This window comes from Synchiropus splendidus, chromosome 10 (assembly GCF_027744825.2).
Source record: "Synchiropus splendidus isolate RoL2022-P1 chromosome 10, RoL_Sspl_1.0, whole genome shotgun sequence".
In the NCBI taxonomy this organism is placed as follows: Eukaryota; Metazoa; Chordata; class Actinopteri; order Syngnathiformes; family Callionymidae; genus Synchiropus; species Synchiropus splendidus.
The window spans coordinates 14013978-14037549 of NC_071343.1; the positions used below are offsets into that span (position 1 = coordinate 14013978).

Below are 23572 nucleotides of genomic sequence, written 5' to 3' on the forward strand. Positions count from 1 at the left end.
GTCAGTGTGACACTTGTGTCAGAGCTACGGGTCCCGATGGGCCCTGATTGTGCTGACTGCCACATCGGGGTGGAGATTGCTGTGTGGAAATGCATCACTTCACTGTGAAAGATTAATCCTGAAGCTGGACACGTGTTACAAATAACAGAGGGGGCTTCGCTTAAAAGTCCTGCCCGCCAGTGCCTCCATACTGTGATGAAGTAACTTAAAAATTGAAGAGCTAACGATTGTGGCCACGCCCTCCCATGAATTCCCAATTATTGACAATCAATATACTTTCATATTGGCCATGAATGTGATTAGTAAAGTGAGTTATTGAGAAGAACTCGATCATTCCTCCTCACGTCATCACTGCCCTGTCTTTAATTTGCCGTTCTCTCTGCTGAAAAGTCGAATGTTGATAAACAATGTCGCAGACAAGGAGAGCAGAAATGGACAAACACTGACGTGTGTTGAAAACTAACAACTTTTTTTTTTTACCTACGGGTCAAATGGCAGCCTGTTAATCCAGGTTTTAGTTGGGCTGAGGTAGATCTTAGTTAACTGAAGTAGATTCATTCAGAAGGTTTTTCCACTTATCTGGCTCAGTGTAATCTCTCTCCAGAGGAAATCAGCTCAGTATTTAAATAACACAAGATCTGTTTTCATACAAACGCCAATGATGCCTGATTATACCACCCACTCAAACATACTGACCACTGCGGCACATCCACGCCAGCACAAGTGGAATGGCCAAAAGCATGTTGCCTCTTGACCATAACAAATCAGATGAGGGGTTTATTTCTCTCAAACTGGTAATTCCCAGGAGCCTGGAGAACTCTCAGTGGTCTCGGGCCTCCCTGCACCATGGAGTGCCTCAACACCCTCCTGCTAACATGGGAGTACGGCCATTTCTAGCAACTTGATTCTCAGGGGTGACTCAGCTTTTTTCAGTCAGGCCCTCAAACACCTTGGCCACAAATCCAAAAACTTGTCTTGCCATCCAAATGTCTTTATTGTGCCCTAAAATGAATGTACTATCCTGTAATACTTCTTTTACTTAGTCCTATTTCATGGTCTTGAAGTACAGCAAATCCAGCATTACATTCAGCACTACAAATGCAACATTAACCATCTGTTATCAAACAGGGATTAACACTTAAATCAATCACTACCTTTATTTGTTTTGTATTATATTTCCTCCATTAGGACTATACTATACCCTCAGCAGCATCAAACTTCACTGTTAAAATGACACGGCAGTGAGGACAAACATTTACAAGAACAAAATGTTTAACAACTGCATCAGGGGATGTGTCAAACTGGCACTCTGTATCTTAGGGGGGAAAAAGGGTGGCGGTCTAGACAATCGTTTTATAGTGATTTCCTCTCTGCCCTTTCCAGCTGCCTTTCACACTAACGTCGCACCCCATGGCGCCCCCGAGCCCGAGCACCAACAGCAGCACCAACAACAGCAGCAGTAGCAGCACTGCAGGCTGGGAGCAGCTCAGCAAAACCAACCTCTACATCAGAGGGCTGTCGCCTTCCACCACCGACCATGACCTGGTCAAACTCTGTCAGCCGTGAGTACATCCGTCTGTTATCCGCCATCGATCTGCTATTGATCTTCTTGCTGCAATTTGTACTGACTTGTTGTGTATTGACATTCGGTTGCCAAACAGACTTGTGACGATTAATTAGGCACATATCTGCCAGTTTAATGTGCAGACTTGGTTTGTTTATTTTATAACACAGTGTGATGACATTTCTTACTCTCAAATATGATTTGTATGCATTGTTTGCACTATTGTGTCATTTTACGATGTTGAAATTTTGGTAATCGACTCTTAAAATAGTTGCTGACATGTTTATGAGTCAACTAGTGAGTAAGCTGAAGCTATGACCCATAACGTTGTAACTATGGGTCATTTGGCACTAGGCTTTTCGATAGGATTTTGAAACAGGCCACCCAAAGCCACGCCCCCGTCCCATGACCCTGTAAACATCTATTTTTACAAATAAAACCTTTTATAAGAACAAACATCTGAGTCAAATAAGAAACGTTAACAGAGATGAACTCAGTAGCTATTGCCACAATAACACTTTCAGTCTCACTTTCAGATGCAAGGGTCTCCTTACTTGGATGACCCTGATTAATAAAAAATATATGTATAATTTTACAAAGATTCTTTTCGTTACTACAAGCTAAGTGTCAACAGTTTGCAAGACAAGCATACGGTTGTATCAGCGGTGTATCTGTGATGGTTTTCTAAACTCTCACACATTAAAACATTAATTCATGCAAATATATATAGTCTCAAAGATGAGATGGCTATATTTATGATGTGGAAAAATGTAAATGCCATTCAGCTATTTTTCTTACTAAAACATTGCTCCCTTTTATGTCAGTTATATGAGCTTCAGAAGAAAGCTGCATCTGAAAATAAAACTTCCAGGAAGCCAATTATATATATATCCCAGTATCGTATAAACATGACATTTAATAACATGTTAAACCTTAAACATGAAGCGCTGGTTTTGGAAAACCTCCCCCCCAAAAAACAACAAACAAAAACAATGATATGATGTGTGATGCTTTTTATCAACTCAAGTTTCAGTCTCAAGTTTTGTGTATAAAAGAATTCTGCTTGCCAGTGAAGGTGAGCCATGATTTAAATACGATCCAAGATACAACATTAGTAATTTGTAAGATGCCTAAAACTAACAAGTGTGTCACTCACGTATTAACTTCAACCTTAACATTCTAACAATATTCAAAATTTAGATTGAACAGTTTTTCATTTGGATCGTCATGAGCGACACATTATATATACAGTAACTGTTCGATAACTGAACGATAACTGTTCACCAGTAAATGATGTTATATGGATGAAGAAATGAAGGACCTTGCATTTGCTTTTGAGGAAGGAAAAACAGAGCAGTCTGGTTTTGGTTAATTTCAGCACCACATTGAAACCGCTTCCTGTGTTACATACCATCACAATGATGTCACAGCTCTGCTGCGTGGCCCGCCTTCTTTGTGTGTTCAACAACTGGCTGAGTCTGTTACATGCTTCAGTTATTAATAACTTGCGTTTCTGTTTCTAGCTATGGGAAAATTGTTTCAACCAAAGCAATCCTGGACAAAACCACAAACAAATGTAAAGGTGAGGAATCATCGTCAAAGATTACTCATTCATTCACTTGCATTTTCCTCAGTGGTTATGAAGAATTGCCTATGTGCAGTTATTTTTAAATGGAGTTTTTAAAAGCTGTGCTTCCATGAGACAGAACCTTGTAAACATCTTTTGAAACAGAGGTGTGTTAGAGAGTGTGAGGGCTGGGGTGTGTGTGGGAGCATTGGAGGAAGGGACGTGAAGGAAATGTATGGATGATCACAGCCCGTGGATTAAGGAGAGCGGTTAAGGCCTATAGAAAGGATGTTTAAGTAAATCGGGACTATAGCTAAGTCGGGACCTGTGTTGAGCTGGGGTAGATGACCGATATGAGTGACTTGAATGTGGGCCAGACGATGACATTGGAAGGTCCCACGATCGAGAGGTGCTGCGGTGGAATGCTCTCGTCACGCTCAGTCAACTAAAAGTGAATTTTACAACTTGACTCCTTGAACAGACATCCCTTCAAACTTCTTCCTCTGGGTCCTTCCTATTTCAGGCCATGGCCACATGGACTCTCCACATCACTGTAGTCCCTTTTCACTATTTAAGATCAAGACACCAGATATCAACAGCCTTGCCGGACATATGGGACAGCCTTGACACTAGATATACATCACCATGGCGTATCCTCCATCCACACCATTTTATATCTTGTGTCTCTGTGTGTAATTTGGGAGTGACCCAAGCAGGGAAAGGGTTAATATGTATGTATTTTTAGTGCCACACTAGTTTTCATTGAGTTTTACACACGATGTACAAAATAAAGAGGCTTTACGTTAACTTAACGTTGAAGGTTTGAGTTGAGTCTTAGTGTAGGTGGTGAGTTTAAACAATGCTCAGCCTGCCATACTGGATGAGGGTATTTGCTAAATGCTAATATAATGGCAGTGGTTAAGTTGCTCCTTTCATATACTGTAAGTATAAGTATCAGTATTAGGTCAATACTCAGCCAGTCATCAGCTTTGAAATGATAAGATCTGTGAAGAGACAGCCTGGCGTCTCACAGTTACCTCTGAGCTGGTGTTATTTTAAACTCAGGTCTCATGTTTGCTGGTGTGTCACTGCTGTAGGTAGCTCCTGGCAAGGGCCGACGTGCTTGTCACACGTCGACTGACAGCTGGTTTAGGTCATCTTCTACTAGACTGCACAGCCCGACTGATGGGTGACTAACTTGTCTCCAGGCCTGATGGGATTAACTGGATGCTTTGTTACTCACCTCTGGATTATACAGATGCCAGTTCATCAAACGCTGCTGGTGAAAGGAGACACTGTTGGAAAGCTGCTTTCAGTGGAAGCTGGAACTGCCTGGAAATCATGAGAAGGACAAGATGTTTTAGTAACTTATGGATGTTTAAATGTTCATGAAAAGACTAAAAAATCGCCAAAAAAAACAATTTACTTACCACCATCTGCATTTGGGAGGCGCCTAGTGTGAATAGGTCATTCGTGGGAGTGTTCTGATGAGAGAAAACACCACAAATCTGTTGCGCAATCAAACAAACAAACTGGAACTGACCTCCCATGCAAATGCTGTGACTCTCCCTTCTTGATCGGTTTGTTTACTCTGTTCTTGTTTCGTTGGAAACTTTTCCATTAGATTGAAGACTTAAAACTTAAGTTTCAAATGAAAGAGATAAATAACAGTTTCTATGCAGAATCAGGTTTATTTATATCTTTTTTCATTCATTTAAAAATTTTTCAAATCTAACAAATAGTCTTCCCATCACTTCATGAATTTGGTTGGGTATGTAACCAGGTGCACTGTGAAGCACCGCTTGGTTGGCTGAGTCTCTCACCATAGTTTACCGGGAGAGTCCAGTCACTTTAGAGAGAACTTGTTCTATGGGTCAGTAGCCAACACAACGACCATAGTCCAGATTCATTAATTCTCCTGCATGTCTCTCCAGGGTATGGATTTGTGGATTTTGACAGCCCCTCTGCTGCTCAGAAAGCCGTAGCTGCTCTAAAGTCCAGTGGTATTCAAGCTCAGATGGCAAAGGTGAGGACTCTGTGAACTTTTTTTTTTTTTTCATTTACTGACACATTTTGCTCCCTCTGGCTGGGCAACTTGAGCCTCATCTTTCTGGTGTTGTGCGGCAGAACATCTGTGCCTGCTGGTGATTTAGGCTGCCAGAGAAAGTGAGAGGAACCGATGCCGTTTCCCAATTTTATATTCAATAAAACATAAACTAAGTAACTGATCATCAGTAAAGCCAAATGGGCACTAAATAAGTGTTGCTCTTAATGGGATTCACTGTCAGGCTCTCCCTGCTATGCGACTGTTGGAGAAAACCAGAGTGCCAGCCGAGGTGAACTTACAAACTTAAACTATAACATAGAGTTGCCCTTGGCTGGAATTGAACTCTGAGACTGCACGAACTACTCTGTCATGCTGCTAAATTTGTGAACCATTTACAAGTTACATTTGTACCTTGAAACCAAAAGAGTTTTATTTTTCTAACTTATTGAGTAGGATGCAGCATGACTTGTTTCTTGAAAATACTAAAAATGATTTGGGTGAAGTAAAAGTATCATTGACAGGGTGGATTTATTTATATTCAAATTTCTCAACATTATTTTGAAGTGACTGTAATAATTTCATTTTGTTCTATATTTATTGGCTGAATAGAAAACGTGATTCATGAGAACATTTAAGTGCAGCAAGTGAAACTCTAAACTCCAATTCTCTTTTCCAAACGGCATGTGGCAGTGAAACCCAAATTCTCTTGACACTGTGTCCGAGCTTGGTTCTACACTAACCCTCACTCTGTGGCTGCTGTTGTTGAGTTTCTTGCATGATTGTTTTAATTTCAAATTAAATCATGAGAATACAACGCGGTCCAATTTATCATCACTGTTGAGAGAACCTGATGCTGAAAATTATTTTGTGACAGCATGTTGCAACCACAAACCAGAGGGCGTTTTCATTGCATGTTCACACCGACAGCCTTTTCTTCCTCCACATGCATCGCTGCCAGCTGCAAGCGCTGGGTTCTGTCGGTGCAATTTCGTGATTAAATTATGCACACAAAGCCAGAATATGTGTGCTCACGCCCTGAATACATATGGTTTTGCTTTAGAAATCGCAGCTTTTTGCTAAACAAGCCACAGATGCACAAGTCCAGTTAACCATAAATGAATCAAGACACGCCCTGGAGCAGGCGTTTTCACGGTATCGGAGCGCTACCAAACACCAATCACAGTGCTGAACGCTCCAGAACTGGCATTATGTTTAAAGCTTGAGCCCTTTTATTTCCATGCATCCAATAGCAGCCTGTTCTTTAATTTACTGCGAATGTTGCCTTGAAGTTCAAAGTAAATTGTTTGAATTCCTGCCTTCACCTTATTTTTCACTCCCCACCTTATTGTATAACTTGCAGCTGGCTCTGAAAAACATGTAGGTCTGTTCCGAAATATGCGTGAGGTGCCCACATTCCAACCACATATTCATTAAGCTGCTATAAAAGAGCGCTTTATATGTGGGAAACGCTACATGCTGTTAATTTGGATTTATACATCTGGCTTCTCTTCGGAGCAGAAAATCTTAAGAAGCTGAATGTACGAATAACTGGGTGCAATGACTGACCCTAACGAGGATGACTTGGAAAGTGTGAGCACTTACATCTATATCTGTTGATTTTGAAATGAAAAGTCAAAAACAAGGTGTGTCAGTCAAGACCACCTCTTATTGTGAGTCATGCTTTATATTCATTTTGCAGAATTTGTGTTTGAACTCACCAATTGATTCCATCGATTCAAATGAACCATTTATTTCTTTAATTATTATTATATATATATATATATATTTTTTTTTAATATTTTTATAAATGGATCATCTGCGTGTTTTTATACGGTTGATCTGGATATGTGCCTCCATGCTTTTAATGTAGTCACCCATAAATCTTTCCTCTCACAAAGCTCTCTTAAACACCATGTGCACAGCTACATAAATAGTCAAGTGGGAGACACGACAAAATCACAGTTAAAAGAAAAAAAACTGAGTTAACTGAGGCAAGGGGCAGCCATTTTAATAACTGATATATTTTAGACCGAGGAGTGCAGGGTTTACAATAATCTGTTACAAGATTGCTATATGGCTTCTTGTTTTTTTTAGGTTTTTTTCGCGTATTTTTTTTTGGTTTTGAATATTCCAAGTGGGCATTTTGCTTGCCTAATAATTGAGTATTATTCATCATATTAAGCTGGTGATATTCAAGGAATAAAGCTTTGTAGCTTTTCTCCGGCATGGAAACATCTTGTGATCAGTCATAGCTAGTTTCATTAGCTATAGAAAAGTTTCATTTCTTGAACCCTGGCGACTTGGAGATGGATTTGCTGTTGAAATGCAATTTAGCATCACGTTGTGCAATTTTGGTTGATTTCAGAGAACTGATTCCCGAAGCTCTACATAAATTTTGGTCGCTGGGCTGCAAAATGCTTCTTTGCAATCCAGAAAGGAAGTAAATACTTGTGTGTTGTTATGGGAACAGGAACCGGTTGGGTAAATGAGTTCCCACACAGCACTGACCAAGAACCCGCAGCTTCATTTCCCTTTCTGGGGATCTGTGGCGCTTCTGGACATGCCCCTGTGCACCCATTTACAATTTTAATGAAACAGAGAAGCTTAGTGGGCGTCGCCAAGCTAAAGCTTGTGGACTGACACTCATAGAGTTAGCTTTTAGCTAGACTGAAGAGACTTTTGACTTTCAAACTCTATTGTCTTTGATCATGAAAAAGTGAGTGAAGGTTTGTGGCTGTGGTGCATATCACTCTTCGGCATTGAAGCTTACTATGGAAATGTGTGAATACAATGGGGCTTTTGTCGTGGCATTGCTGTACTGGCAGCTGGGTCATTATGTCCCCCAATAATTGTTGGTACCAATGTGTGCATGTGATGTAAAGTCAGTTTTGCATCATTAGATTGCTGTTCATCTTGCTTGTAGACAAAAATGTACACTGGTCAGGTCTATTCAAGGTCTGCTTTAGATCTATATTGGGCCTCTGAGGGACACTCTTTCTATAGTATACCTGTAAGTGAGTATCTGTAATCAATTTTTGTACATAGCGTGGTACGCAGAAGGTAATAGGCTCCTTTGACTTTATTAATAAACGTGTGATGTGAGCTCTTGTGATGGATGCCACTGAAAGAAATATTGCTGTCAGTTATTTTAAAAGATTTGAGTAGTTAAAAAACCTGTTTCCTGTTGAAGGATCCATCACTTGCCTGTCAGATGTGACCGGATGCTAGTAAACACTTGTCTAGTCTTATATGTGTCCTAGATTTATATGACACCTTTGCATCATGTAATTGCTGTGCTCTCCTGTGGTGTGGAGTCGTGAGGAGTAGAAAAGATGATGTGACAATTCTGTTCCTTTTTCACTCGGCTTGCAAGTGTTCCCTTGCGGTTCTCTGAGGACACTCTCGAACGCAGTGTTCCAAACTCTGCTTCTGAAACATCTAAACACAGTCCAAGTCGGCCTTTCAACCTCCCAGCTGCAACAGTCCTTATATTTGCTGTGGTTTTACTCGGGGTGGGACACGATTAAAAGAAAAACTAATCAAATTCACTTGATTTAAATTTGGAATTTATTCATTAATTGATACCTGATTTATCAAATTTAAACCCGCATTATGAGACAATGGATTAGTGATTAATGACTTCTTCCTTCGTCGTAAAATTATCGGCAGTGCTTCTTGAGTTTATAGACTTTTTTTCTGCTGGAGTTGGGACTCAAAAAACTCAGTGATGCGCATGCAGGAAGAGAGCAGAACATTTTTTTGTGTGTTTCTATCCTGGAGTTTTTTACACATCCGTCAGCAATCTAAACATAAGCAAACGTTTTGTTTGTGTTTTCATTTAGGTTTAGGTAGTTTCTTAAACGGGTTAATGTTGATTAATAAATTGGAGTCAAATATATCAAATGTAAATAACATCCAGGTGCACCACATTATACAATGAGATGTCATGACTAAATTAGATTCTATTGTTCTGAGAACATCATCATCTGAGTTCACTCATCACTGGAGCACTTCCTCCCTGATGTTCCATCTTTTGTGTATGGGATCAAGTTACATGTAATCATTCTGATCTCAAATATTAAAATGTGCTTCATTAATTCTTAAGCCTCTAATAAGTTAGATTGCTTCTTTATTTGAGTCTCACCCCCAGTTTTTATTTGTTCGATCTCAAGTCCAATCTTCTGCTTCAGATGCCTGGCACTGTCCCATTCAACCTCTCTGTCTTTATGGCGTTGTCTGGTCAGACCTGCTACCTGTTCCCATTGAGGAACCACAATGATCCACTTCCACAGACATCAGGCACCCTAATTCATGGGCATAATAACAATGCCGACATCATCCTCGTCTCTTCTGCCGACTCCAGGCAATGCACTTTTCACTCTCTAGGTGCTTCACTCTCTGTTCTTCTGATTTTACTTGACGCTGGCTATCATCTGTCCTCGTGCACTCTCACAAGAGCCCACACTAGGTGCAGTACATGAGTCATCACCTTTGTTTCTGGTCATTTCATGCAAAGCTCATTGTTTAAGTTGCATGTTCCCAGATCCCTGCAACAGTTGATGCCGTACATTGGTCTTGTGTGCTCAGGCTTTCCGCACTCACCTTCTGCTAATTGTGAAATGTTGATTTTCCTGTTCATGCCGGCCTCTTAACCGGATCTGAATGCAGCACAAAGCTGATGAATATTAATGGAAAGAGGCTGCTCCCGTGGGAGTCGTAGCGATGTCTCACGTTTCTGCTGATTCTCTTAAAATCCAGGGCAAAATCAGCTGAGGTCAGTTAAAAGCTGCCGTGGACTCTCAGCTACTGTTTTATTGTGGGTGTTTAACGGTCCTTTATTCTCATCGAGGGAAACATTCTGTGGTATTACAATAAGAAGAAGCCTTCGCCCTCCTTCACAGCGCATGTGACTAGCTACAGTGTTGTGCTTTAAGCATTTCCTGTTGAGTAATTACATTTCCTCTCCTTCATTCCCCTGCAGCAACAGGAACAAGACCCGACAAACCTGTATATCTCCAACCTGCCTGTGAGTATGGACGAGCAGGAGCTGGAGAACATGTTGAAGCACTTTGGCCAGGTCATATCCACACGCATCCTGAGGGACTCCGGCGGAGCCAGCAGAGGAGTGGGGTTTGCCAGGTGTGATCTTTGCTTCACTAGGTCTACCTCTCTTACCGCATGGAAACGTTGGCCTCAGCAAAATATTAACTTACAAGTGAAGACGTGGCGAAAGGAACCTTGAATACTAATTTACTCCCAGACACTTCTTATCTACAGCAACGGTTTCATCTAGCTGTGCTTCATTTCATTTTCAAATTTATCAAGCCTGCATTTGTACCCAAGCCAAGCTCATAGTTATTTAGTTTCATTTGGGCATTTGTTCCACGTCGGGTGGCATTTGATTCCAACATTCAATTCCTCTTTTTCCACGCTGCGCAGGGTTTTAAAGTGGAAAGTGCTCTCCTCGAGTAGAAGACTAAAATAGAGAAATGAGATCAGAGATAAAAAAAAAAACACAGGAGAGTCAAATTATGCACTGGTTTATCACCCTCACTAATCCATCCCATGTGTTTCATTACAATAAAATAACCAAGTAGAACTAATGACTTACCGTTGAGTCAGGAAGCTAGCCAAAAAAAGGGGGGAAAATTTTATTCAACAAATGACAGAAATGTGCAAATACATAAGTCACAAAACATAAGTCTATCAATAAAGTCGTGAAATGATGAAGTTACAAAATGATTGTCATATGATATGATCCAGTGTTTAACAGTTCAAAGTCCATTTTCAAATCCATTTCTCTTTATACCATAAAAAACAGCACAAAATACAATAGTGATACTGAACTAAAATGACGTAGACTGGAAAGCCCGATCAAGTCACACTAAGACAGCGATATGAATGTAGTGCAAGGGTCACTTTCACTTTTTGTCACTGCTTTCCTGCTCTGCACTTGCTCTCGAGTAATTTTGCATGAAACGCAGACAGAAAGTACTCCCATACGCTTTTAAATTCAATCACCATTCCATCGGTTTTGTGAACGGTAGAGGAGTTGCATAAAGTAATGAGTTATCTCTTTCCTTCACCAGCCACATGGTGGAACTCAGACCTCCTCTAGGTCTTTGGTGTCTAGTGTATTTTATGCCTTGAGTTCTAAGGCCACAGCAAATGAGCGATGCTGATTTAATTTTGATACGAATGTGTTTATGTTATTAAACCTCGACCGCTGCTCCCTAAAAAGAAACAATGAGCTTGACAATTGGTTGGACGTATTTGAAGCGTTTGGAGTACTGCAGTGCCAGCTTGAGTTTCAAGCTGCAGGTGATTTTATTACAGAACACATGCCTTCATCTCTGGACTTCGATCGACCACAAACGAGGCCGTGGCTTCTTATTTTGGCTCCCCAGGAATCTAATGTGTCTCTTTCACTGCAGGATGGAGTCAACGGAGAAATGTGACGCAGTGATTTCCCACTTCAATGGGAAGTTTGTGAAGACACCTGCTGGTGTTCCAGGTAAAGTCCTGTGCACATCTTCTATCAGTTTTTAGGATGCAGGGGTGTGTGTGTGTGTGTGTGTGTGTGTGTGTGTGTGTGTGTGTGTGTGTGTGTGTGTGTGTGTGTGTGTGTGTGTGTGTGTGTGTGTGTGTGTGTGTGTGTGTGTGTGTGTGTGTGTGTGTGTGTGTGTGTGTGTGTGTGTGTGTGTGTGTGTGTGTGTGTATATATACCATGTCTTTCCTTGCTTGTGGGGATCAATAGTTTGGCAAAAACACCTCCTTGTGAGGCCCATAGGCCTTTGTGGAGATCATTTGACCACACAATTCCAATTTGAAGAAGAATACAAAATAACTGCGTCATTATAACTAAGTTTAAGTTGGGTTAAGGGTAGCCATTTGTTTTGGGTGATTTGGTTTAAGGTGAGAGGCTGGGGAAAGCATTATGGCAATGAGAGGTCCCTACAAAGGTAGAAATACAAATGTGTGTGTGCCATGGCTGGTTTGTTGATTGATTTTTTTTTTCTATGTTCCCTCCTCGGAAGGACAAATATTCACTCTACTTTTGACTGACCACTTTTGAACAGATTGTGTCTCATAGACTCACAAAAATGAGTCAGAAATCTCTACAATTAACACATTTGAATATTAAATGTAATGTAAAGTTAAAATAATTTGTTGATGCTTACATTTGACAATGCTTATCCACTCTTGTGCAACTCAAAACTTGTTTGTATATACAAATAAAAGCAAAATTAAAAGTTAAAATCTTAAATGTTTAAAAAAAAAAGTCAATTTGTTGAGCACAATTTCTGCTCAGAAACAGAACTTTTTTTATCAGTTGTGAGACCACTGATAACTCTTGCATGTATTTCATTTAAAAAGATATATTTCACTTTCCTTATCACTGGCTTGTCCTGAACAATCAACACACCCTATGTAAGGCTCAGTTGAGACCTGCGCTTTTCTTTTTTTGCTAAGTTATTACTCTGTTAATATTATTATTATTGTTGTTGTTATCTTTAGTAAACATATACAAATGTGTCAAATTTTGTTGTGTTTTGTTCATAATAGACTTTCTTTAAAAATAAATAAATAAATAAATAAAAACACACACATTTCTACTGACTGGCAGTACTTAAATATGGTGTGTAGCTTATAGTTAAACACTAAGTGGTATTATGTTGCTGGAAGACAGACAAAGAAGACAAAGAATATCCTTGTATGACAATAGACTATCAGGAGGTTTATGAGCTCTGCCTCCTTTTAGCTCTGGACACCATCCGCCGTGACAAAAGCCTTTTAACATCTGACTTCCTATCGAAGTAGACGCCCTAAAAGGAAATGTGAATTTTATGTGGCGTGTGAAATATTAGTCTCCAGATTCACTAATTGCAGCGTCATTGTGTTCCAAGGCGATGTATTGTGTTGTTAAGATGGCGTGCGTGCTGATTCATGCCTCCAAACGGAGTCTGGAAGTCTGCTGGCAGAGAGCTGGCCCAGGCTCAGACTGAAGAGGTCGGCGCTGACAAAGACAGGAGAGAGAGCAGCGCTGTGTGGCCTGCAGTCCCGCTCTAAGCTTTTTAATTGGATTATTAGACAGAAATAGTTTCTTCTGGCCTTCTGGAAGGACAGGGGATTACAGCGCCACAGCTGCCAATTTAGACGTCTGTGTTCCCAGGCCGGTTGGTGAATGCACATTCCCAGGGTTCAGTGACTGAGTGACTGTAAGACAAGCATGACGGACAGCCCCGCGTGACCCCCAGTGTTTGTGTAAAAACTTCTATTACAGCGGTTCTTCGATTCTCTCCCCAGCACCCACCGAGCCCTTGCTGTGCAAGTTTGCTGACGGCGGGCAGAAGAGGAGACAAAGTCAAAATAAATTTTCTCCAAACGGGCGGCCTTGGACGAGAGACGGTGACTCAAGACTGGTAAGTGAATCCTGACGTCCCTGTGGAGGAAGTGTGAGGGTCAGATCACTGAGTGAAGACACTTTCCTCATGGTGGTGAGGTTTAACTGCACCCTGGATTCTGATGAAAACGACATTTCACTTTAAAAATGGCTCCGAAACCATGACTGTGCTAATGCTGTGTCTATGAATTGACATTCAACTTCAGTGGATCCTCCGTGGTGGCTGCCACTGGTCAAAATGGCTGTCACAGAGACAACGTAGTTCAGCTTCATGTCGAGTGGGCGTGGCCACTGGGGATCGAAATATGCTACTTACAAGAAAAACAATCATAAAAACGTTCTTTCCTCCAAGACATTTTCGGATCAGCACCAAAGCTACCTAATGTTTCTCGTATGTTGTGTCTGCAAGCAGTTCATGAGAGACTGAACTCTGCTTTGCATCAGTTTCTCCTGGTAATTTACTAAAACTTTCAAGAAAAGCAGGAACACATCTGTTGTGTGTTTGTAATCGATGTTTGTGTGTTTGCAAGACTGCAACCACAAATATGTGTTATCGTTTTACCGCACGAGGGGATATGTGTTGGCTCACATCGAAGACCTCAAGCCACCACTGAGAATGTTTACATCTATGTAAACATGAGCGTCCTCACTTGGCGCATGTGTGGGACCAAGTTTATGCTTTTGTTGCTCCTGAAATAGTGCAAGTGATGTTGTTTTAACATCGAAACAACTGTTTTTTTGTTCTGTATATATTTTCTATAATATTTAAATACACGTAATGCATTTGAATATATTTCCCCTATTTAATCTTATTTTGATTATTTTTTACTTTTTCACAAATAACCAGTTGACTGTCAAATGAGAATTAGGTTTCGTTCATAAAAAAGTTTACGTTTCGTTTTCTCGCGACAATATATTCTTTGGTGCTCAAGTCTGACATCTAGTGGCTTTTAATACTCGTCGTTAACTCAGTGTTTCTTGCCAGGCCGCGATGACGCTCACATACGATCCAAACGCAGCGGCCATGCAAAACGGGTGAGTCGGATTTTCTGACATTGATACCCTATTTACTCGTCGTTTCCTAATTCCGTTTGAATTTGCAGGTTTTTCCCGCCGGCGTACAGCATTTCAAACAGGATGATCGCGCAGGCTTCAATGTCTCCTTACATGTCTCCTCTGGCGGCCTACCAGGTGAGATTGATGCTCCCCATCCCACACTTCCTATCATTATTATTGTGCACTCAGTGAAGTAATTATAATAATACAATACTGTCTCGTCTGTCTTTGTAGCATTATGTAATGATGAAGTCACATGATTTATTTTATTTCACGTGTTATGCTCATATCTGCAAAGAATGAAGAATGAAATAATCTGATATGATAATGTACTTGACATTTTTCGTATGGAATTGATACTTTTAGTTGTCACCAAGCCATGTCTGCTTTTGTACAGTTCATTTAAGGTGTTTATTTCATGGAATTATACTATTATAATTATATATTAAAAATGTCCTTGAAAGTGTCTTCAGCAGCTAGAGAGGACTTTTTAATCTCCATCTTAAATCAGTTAAGAGAGCTACCTTCAAGCCTTCGAGAGTATGATTGTATGCATTGTCCTCCAGATGCAGAACCCGTCCTGGATGCCTCACCAAGCGTACATCATGCAGCACCCAGTAAGAACCAAATCTCTTTATCTTCTGCTTAATCACCGCTCTCTCTTAAACCTCTTCCAGCGGACACCGTCCCTTTGTGACAGAAACAAAGCCTCACACATAAGGACACCCTGATCCTTGCGGATTTTACCATACAAGTGTAAAAAAAAAAAAAAAACGACTGTTTTCATGGGAGTTTTTTGAGATTTGCATATTTGACGACAGATGCCGAGCAGGATTTAACAGATGGGTTTGAAGAAGTGGCTTCTCTGGCTCTGACAGTGAGCCAGCATATATGCGAAAACACTGCTAGAAGGATCAGCGGAGCCAAGATGCTCACAGACAACTTGTGATTATTTACCTTCTGCCGCGCATCTATATCAAGACTCTGGCGCTGCTTTCATTCCTTCAGGGTACAGTCATATCGCCATCTATGGACCCGTCCTTGTCACTGCAGCCTTCGTCCATGATGACCCCACTGACACAGCAGATGAGTCACCTTTCTCTGGGCAGTGCAGGCACGGTGAGGAAGACTTTGTCACCGTCATTCATAAACATTTCCTTAATTTCCTGTTTATGTGCAGTTCATGGCTGCCAACTCCCCCATTCAAGGAGCCTACATCCCTCAGTACGCACACATGCAGGCGGCATCTGTTCCCACTGAAGTGAGTGCACTTCCTCTTCTTCTTCCTTCACTGCTTCGGTGTTACATTCTCTGTCTCTTTCTGTCAGGAGAACGGTGTACCACCGCAAGTAGACACACCGAGCAACCATTCCCCGTACCCGTACCAACAACCCAAGTAGTGCTGAGGTAAACAAGTCGACCCGAGCTGAAACAATCATGCCTACAAATGCAATGGACGCAATGGATCTCACTGTTTTGCACTGGTTCTGGACTATTTTTGGTATCATTGTGCAGATGAATATGATTTCTATCAAGTGATTTTAAAACTCTACAAAAACTACTTTTGTTTTTCATTTTCATACGAGATTTTTTTTTTAACCAAAGATGGCCGCCAGATGCAAGAAAGAATCTTGTGTGGCTGTTGAAAGTGCATGTGTACAGGAGAACAGTGATGCCGCACCCTTTTGAAGTAAATATAAATGATGTTGTGACGTTACTTTATAGTAACATTTTTATACGAACTAATATTGATAATGTAGAGGCTCTCATTTTAAAAAAAGTTGTCATGTTTTATTTTTTTACAATTCTACTTTTTCATCATCAAATCGTCGCCCATGTTTGCTGAATTATGAAGAATAAAGTGAGCGCCACGACAGGTCTATATTTATTTGAACAAGGGTGGCAGCACTGAGCTTTCGTACGTCTTTTGTCAATAGTTCTTCCAGAGATTTTAAAATAATGTTTGTGCTTGCTGTGTGACTGTTGCTTTACACTTCTTGTACATGGATTTTTCCATAGTTCTTTAGGTTTCTTTTATTTGCCTTACTTGTGCCGACCGAGAGCCATTTCCGGCTCCATTTGCTTTGCAGACAGAAAACGTTGTTTTTATCGGCCGTCTCCGAACTTTCTTTCAAGAACGCTACTGGACGAGAGTTAGTGCCACCGGGGGAATGCATTTTTTGGATTAACACGAGGGGTGTCAGAGGGGCTGTGGGAGGAGAGGAGGGAAGGATTTTTGTTTGTTATAAATGGGCGTGTCTCTTTGCGCTCTAAATGAAATGCTCATAAAGAAAGGACTTGCGATTGTACACCACTTCAGAAGCTCAGTGCCCCCTGTCAGTAAAATATATTTATCAGAGGCTACTAGATGGCACAAACAAATACATCTGGATGAAAGTAATTCAGAGTTTTATATGAAGATTAAACTGAATAAATATTCTCTTTTCATTTTGCAGACAGTATATTAAGATTCTATACAGATTATATTGTGCAAACATGACACGAAATTGTATAATTATGAATCATATTCAGTAGTTTCCCTGTGTGAGTGTAAATCCATCTATATCATATGAAGATGAACTATGAATAAACATGTAATTATGTTGTACCAACATGTTAATTTGTCATGCAGAAATGTTACCATGTTGTATGATTTGCATGGTACAAACATGGAATTATGTGTTATGAATTAATAATCACACCGTTAAAACAAACTATTTTGAACAAACATGGCTGTTAGAGCATGTCATTGTGTCGTACGAAGACGTGGGACACGTGCTCACGCCCTAAAATCTTAAATGCGTCATTCTAATATGAAATATTTTTCGTGCGAACATGTAGTTATGTCGCAAAAAGAGTGTAGTTATGTCAGACCAATATGTAATGTGGTCCTGCGGACATGAAAATATGGTTACATCATACATTGATACATGTGATTAGGCAAGTTAAATTATGTGAATATTTATATGCACTTGACAAACATGTTGTCTAAACAATGTTGTACCATGTTTGTAATATGACATTTTTAGTCACACAAATTCATGAAATTATATGTAAAAAAAAAATATTTTTGGAACAAAATGACCTTATTAATCCTATTAATAACTTCTTTATTGCAATAATTCCATCTCCTGTTTGTACAATATAATATTTGTTACGCTCAATATACCATGGTATATTGTGTCCAAATAATACTATAATACACAGATGTTTGGTTATTACATGATACTGATACATATATGACAGCTGGACAGGGGGCAGCACTGAGCTTTAATACAGAACATTTGGGTTTTATTGTACCTCAACTTTTGATAGGAAACAAAGTTACACAGCACTTTCCATTCTGGTTCACCTCACCAAAGATCGAGAGAGATTGTCTCAAGACTCAGTTCTCCTGGGGTTCAGAGATGTGACCTCATATCTCTGATATGAAGTCAGTTTAAAGGAACAGTTGTCATGGTGACCCATCTTCGAGTCAGTGGTTCATGCCTGCAGAGTCAAGCCATGTGCCTTCTTTATCACACATTATAGCTACAGTGCCGCCTCCTATGAAGCGTCGACACGCACACACACACACGAGTGGTGTGCGGCGATATACATGTTATTGATTCTGATTTAAGGAACTCTTTAGATGGAACTGTCGTCCTGTGATTCCAGCTCGTCTTCAGACCAGATATCTACCTCAACCTTTTTCGTTATCATTCACTCTCCGGCCGGGTTAGCAGGTCCTTCCCGTCCTTCCAGACCAGTTGCCAAGCTCAGGAGCTGGCCGCCTCCAGCCGTGTCCTTTCAGGTTTTGTTTTTTAACAGCTTTGTCATACGTTGCCACAAGCAACAACATTTAAATTGAAAGCAGCAAACTTTTTTTTTTTTAATAAAACTTAAGAAAAACCTACCGCTGCATTTCCTCGCTATACATGGAAAGATGCAACCAAAAACCACTGAGATTATACTTGAGATTTCTGTGTCAAGCCTGAAACTGAGGGGTTCATACTGATTTGTGGGTTCATGCTGCTATTGGCGTCGACACCAAGTGCCATAGGATCTGGACGGAGACCAGCAAAGACGCATCAGATTAAATTCACTGTTCCTGAAAGTCACCATCCAGTCGAACAGTCATTAATTTATATGACAAATTCCTAATTTATGAAGATTCTTTTTGTACAGTTCTCTTGAGGAAACGGAAGATTTCACAGAGCTATAAGAAAAGTGTAATGTTTTTATTTTTGTTATCTTGTGTCACATGATTGCCAGCCTCAGCTGGTTTGTACAGTTCATTGTTGAGTTTGGTCGAGGCCAAAGACTCTTGTTTTCCACTTGTTTTCTTTTTTTTGCCAGAGGTTTATTCTGTTCCTCTTCTTTGTTTTAATAAAAAGATTTTTCAACTTTTATATTTTTGGCTATCTTCTGTCTTTATTAAGTGGTACTGACTGTGGGCCTAAAAATCAAGTAATACTGTTTAAAATGTGTTCATAATTCATTAGCATTGCATATTTTCTATTATTTATCATTATAATCTTATTGTTTTGGTTTAAGTTTACTCTCATAAATATGCTATCTGATGAAATGTGGAAACTGTTGTCACATTTCAGCTTATATTTATTCATTTAATGAATTAAAAAAAAAGGTTTTGCATGGGAATAAAGCTACACAAGAATTCGTTTATTAAAAATAAAAATATATGAAATTCTAGTTGCTAAACATTTGATGAAGCTCTTCAGGGGACAGCGGTATGTAAGTACTGGTTATTTCACACATTTCCTACCACACATTAGAGGCAACGTGTGTGAGCTTTTCCTCCACAAACCCTCTTCTCCTGGTTCTGACCTGGCAGAGGCGGGCTGTCGTTGGAACTAGTCCGACTTTAACAGCGACTCCTACGAGCTGCAGACACGACTGCACAGTGGTGTGGTGCACACCACCAGGGATGAGAGCCAATATGTCTCCTTTCTATGAGGCATTTGCATGTTGTCTTAACGCCATGTTTTTGAAGGATGGATCTTATTTTGACATTTGTTTTTTTTAATTAATGCTGTTGTTTTTATTGTTATACAACAAACTTCTCTAAATTAATTCCTAGACTCACCAATGTAACGTTATCCAGTGTGTCCCGTTCAGTGTCCTCACGGAAAATTATATTACACTTCCTGGTAGTAGTGATGCGTTAATTGGGCTTAGCGTTTATTGTCCTGTTTTGAGTGATTCCCTAATCGTCTATGCCCGAAGATAACGGTGTAAAAAAAATCAAATGGACTTTAACTGTCATATTGCTGCGTTTCCTATTATCTTAGTGCTCCTGAATGCACCATTTGACTTGACGCGCCTGTGTCGTCACGCAGCACAGTTGTAGCGTCGTGTTAGCTTTGAGACGGTCTTGAAAAGACGTCAAGTTTGTGTTGGCATAACATCGCATGTAAAACGAACACACGAATGTGGTTTTTAGGCCATTGCTGTGAGGTTTACGCAACAACGATGTGATCCGAAAGCGTCCCGGACACGTTTCCTGGATGGTGGGCGGGAACTCTCTGGCGTTTCTAAAGTTGAGCAACTTTGGCGCAACTCATCTGGAGTAGTGTGATTTGTGGCTCTGCTGTCATGGAGTCGCTGGAGAGAAACGCTCCTCGTCTTTGGTTGTTGTTTTCAGTCGTGTTCCTCGCCGAGCTGCGGACGTCCCTCTCCGAGAAAGGTGAGTGGCGCGAGGTTCTCTGGTTGTCTTCGTCTGAGATTTTGGTTCGACGCTTCGCAGGCCTTTATCTGTTTGACTAGTCTGCGCGTGATTTTCTGAGGTCGAAACATTTGCGTACAGCTGTGACGCGTCGCTGTTTGCATGCTATCATGCAAAACTAGCGACGTGAGGCTGAAAGAATCTGTCATCTCTTTATGTATGTTCTTTCTTTTATGGTCAGAAAGTAGTTTGACTTTATAGGTCTCGTAAATGTGTGTAAACCGCTTGTGGATCACTATCCAAGCGTTTCTGTTGAGTCACAATAAACCCAGTAATGTCAATTGTGCTGAGCAAACAAGGAAAAACAGTTGTGCTGTTGCGTGCAAAACAGTATATGGCGCAAGCAAAATGTAATAACCTCAGAAGTGTTTCGAAGTGTGGCTCCTATTCTGTTTACTTTGTCACCTATATCAAAAGTTGATTTTATTATCATTAAAATCAACTAAAATGTTAAAGCAATTCACAGTGCTAATGACGCCGCGCTCAAGTTTCTGTAACAGCAACACAGTTCTCCTTTCATTATTGTGAGTTTTCTTGTTCATCGTTTAAAACAGTGGCCCCCAAAACTACATCACCTTCAGAGCATTTACCTATAGAGTCATGCAACGATCAAGAGTAAGAAATGTTGTTCAACAGGTTGTTCTAGACCTATATAAAACATGAATCCACCAATCTATCTTCCCAAAACTGAATAGTTAATGCAGAAGGGAGTGTGTGTGTGTTTGTGATTCCATGGAGAAAACCGGAGTGGCTCTTGTGTTTGGAGTCCACGGTGAAGGAGGACAGTTCATGTAGGGACACTAAACACAGATCATGGTGCTACATTTGACCTTCACCTTCCCTTGTATGACTGAGTTTGACAGAATCCTAAATTGAATTTAGTGTTATATATGTTACTCCTCAAATGACAGGAAGTACTAGTTATTAAGTTAGCATCCACTGAAAAAATGCCCGACTTGAATCTGCTGAAATGTCCTTGTTAAAAATGAGATTTTGTTGCATTTTATAACCTGATCATGAACTTGTGCGGCCTCGCTTCTCAGACTGCCCTGCCGACGGACGCATGTGGGTTCCTTTCAAAGACAGATGTTACCACTTCGTGCACGGAGAGGAGGACAAAATCAAGAGCTACTCTCTAGAGCGAGCCAAAGCCCTCTGCCAAGGCTTCGGTGTGTCTCTTATCTAAAATCCAAGAGCAGCAAGCTGCATCAACATGGCATTATCACGGCGGTGTGTTTGTATTTTCAGAGCTCTTGAGCGTCCAGAGCGCGGAGGAGAATGACTTTGTGCTTAAATATAGCCCAGAGGTGTGGAAAGGCCAAGTCAACGTGTGGCTGGGAATATATTATGACACCAACAGTAAGTACATAGCCATTGAATATTATTCCTGATCTAATAAAAACATTCGTGTGACTTATATTTATGCAGTCGGTCCATCATTGTCACCATTTCTGTAAATGACATGCTTGTGAACTCCATAGTTATTAGATGGATTTAAATGATGTGTCTTTACAGGTCAACAATGTGGTAGTTGGCAGCTGACGTGTGGATATTTACAGTATGCTAAGGCTTCTGGAAATGCTGTGCAAGCTTTGCTTCTCTTACAGAGGATGCATTTGATTTATGAATTTATTTAAAAAATGAAAAAAAAATGTTTTCTTATCATTGCCATTATTTTGTAGGTCTCCTGTAAAAAAAAAAAAAAAAAGTAAATAAATAAAATTTAATTCAATGCAACTGACAAAACAGGAGAAGATACAGCGCAACTCTCAGGGCTTGCATGAGTACTACATCATTTTCAACTTCTCTCAAGTTGTGCAGTAAAAGAAACACAGGCAGGAGGAAACAAATATCCGACTGGTGTTAGCATGTTCCGCTTACACAGAGATGAGAATAAATGAACTCAATGTGTGGCTTGTTTGTGGTCAGGTGAGACGATGAGGTGGTCTGGAGAAGACCCGGTTACTTTTACCAACTGGGAGAGCAGCGATTCTCCCTCTGACCTGGTGCCAGTGGACACGTGTGCGGCTCTTCACACCAACACGGGCAAGTGGGAGAGCATCAGCTGCCTGGATGAGCTGGAGAACGGAGTTGTTTGTGAGACGGCCCAGAGTAAGAGTCAAAGCACTGGCTGTAGATCGGTTTTAAAACATTTGAGCTGACACTTCTTCTTGTTTTTCCAGAGGCAGAGGAACCCAAGCAATGTAAGTTCCCTTTTTTCTTCTGTTGGTTTTGGTTTTTTAAGTCATCGCTGACCTCTGTTATTGAAACTTTCAACAGCATCTAGAAGGCTTCTGTCAGTCATGGTCATTCTCAGCGTGGTGGCCATCATCGGAGTGTCTGCTGTTGTTTGGTTCCTGCACCACAAGAAAAACCCAGGATCCTCCATCTTCACAGCTTTTGAGTATCACCCTCCGTTACGAGTCCTGGAAACGGACGAGTCGTGCCTTGTGGAGGCTGAAGAGACCGAGGATTTTCCATAATAACAGCCCCCAAAGTGAACTTGGTCTGAGTCCTTTCTGCTCTCCTACAGTGATGTAGTGTGCTTTAGATGCCTTCAGTTGTGTTGTGATGTACAAACTTGGCATGACTAACTCCTCCTGGATGTTCAGTATGAATGTATCTGCAGTGGCATGAGAGCTATGCAGCTCAAATGTTGAGGTTTCAATTCATGAGTCCTGCCAGATGGTATCAGTGGAGGAAGATACAAGAACAAAAGAAGCACACGGCTGACATCAAATTCATATTGTAGCCTTCATCCTCATCCCCAGCCTGCTCAGCTTCACTCAAAGTACATGGATAAAGGTGACTTTTTATGCCTTTTTAACATGACCAGTTTAATGTTTCACTTGTATTTGAATGAACTGTGTTCTATGAATGTGTTCTCAAGCTTTAAATGTTACAAACATCTGCCTCATCAGCTCAGAAATGTTAAATTTCATGCATTTGCTGCAAAGGATGATTGACTTTTGCAAGTCCATGTAAATAGCAGATGAAAATGTGTAATTAAGCCACGGCATGTTTTTTTTTTTTTTTTACCCCGTTTCTTCTTCTGTTCCTCCCAACCCCATACGTTGATGATGATCCGCTTTGTTTATTTGAATGAATCAACTGTGCAATATTGACAGTATTTGCCTAATTTTAACCTTGGTGTTTGTTTTAACAATAAAGTGAATTTCATCTATTAAGTAAAGAAATGTGGTGACATC

At 40.5% G+C, this 23572-nt stretch overlaps 2 protein-coding genes across 4 annotated transcripts in view; both read left to right on the forward strand.

Annotated features, from left to right (window-relative positions):
• LOC128765760 (RNA-binding motif, single-stranded-interacting protein 1) overlaps window positions 1-19031 on the forward strand; it is a 37613-nt gene extending 18582 nt beyond the window's left edge. For all 3 annotated transcript variants that reach the window (XM_053876796.1, XM_053876795.1, XM_053876797.1), the window contains exons 2-13: window positions 1384-1562; window positions 3088-3146; window positions 5066-5157; window positions 10160-10317; window positions 11613-11692; window positions 13486-13601; window positions 14568-14617; window positions 14686-14773; window positions 15205-15255; window positions 15647-15757; window positions 15819-15899; window positions 15967-19031. In XM_053876796.1, the coding sequence (XP_053732771.1) occupies window positions 1384-1562; window positions 3088-3146; window positions 5066-5157; window positions 10160-10317; window positions 11613-11692; window positions 13486-13601; window positions 14568-14617; window positions 14686-14773; window positions 15205-15255; window positions 15647-15757; window positions 15819-15899; window positions 15967-16038 (1137 nt within the window). In that variant the 3' untranslated portion in view covers window positions 16039-19031. The remainder of the gene's footprint in view (window positions 1-1383; window positions 1563-3087; window positions 3147-5065; window positions 5158-10159; window positions 10318-11612; window positions 11693-13485; window positions 13602-14567; window positions 14618-14685; window positions 14774-15204; window positions 15256-15646; window positions 15758-15818; window positions 15900-15966) is intronic.
• Window positions 19032-19973: 942 nt separating this feature from the next.
• cd302 (CD302 molecule) lies at window positions 19974-23560 on the forward strand. Its single transcript, XM_053877282.1, has 6 exons — window positions 19974-20324; window positions 21407-21532; window positions 21612-21722; window positions 22293-22475; window positions 22547-22567; window positions 22644-23560. Exons 1-6 carry the CDS (start codon window positions 20234-20236, stop codon window positions 22844-22846), a joined length of 735 nt encoding a protein of 244 aa, XP_053733257.1. The 5' UTR covers window positions 19974-20233; the 3' UTR covers window positions 22847-23560.
• Window positions 23561-23572: the final 12 nt, after the last annotated feature.

Bases quoted from the DNA above. Each gene is read 5' to 3' on its own strand.
- cd302 (XM_053877282.1), top strand. From the start codon at position 20,234: ATGGAGTCGCTGGAGAGAAACGCTCCTCGTCTTTGGTTGTTGTTTTCA. The intron at 20,325-21,406 runs GTGAGTGGCGCG...CTCGCTTCTCAG, and splicing joins GACGTCCCTCTCCGAGAAAG to ACTGCCCTGCCGACGGACGC. The intron at 22,476-22,546 runs GTAAGAGTCAAA...TTGTTTTTCCAG, and splicing joins TGTTTGTGAGACGGCCCAGA to AGGCAGAGGAACCCAAGCAA.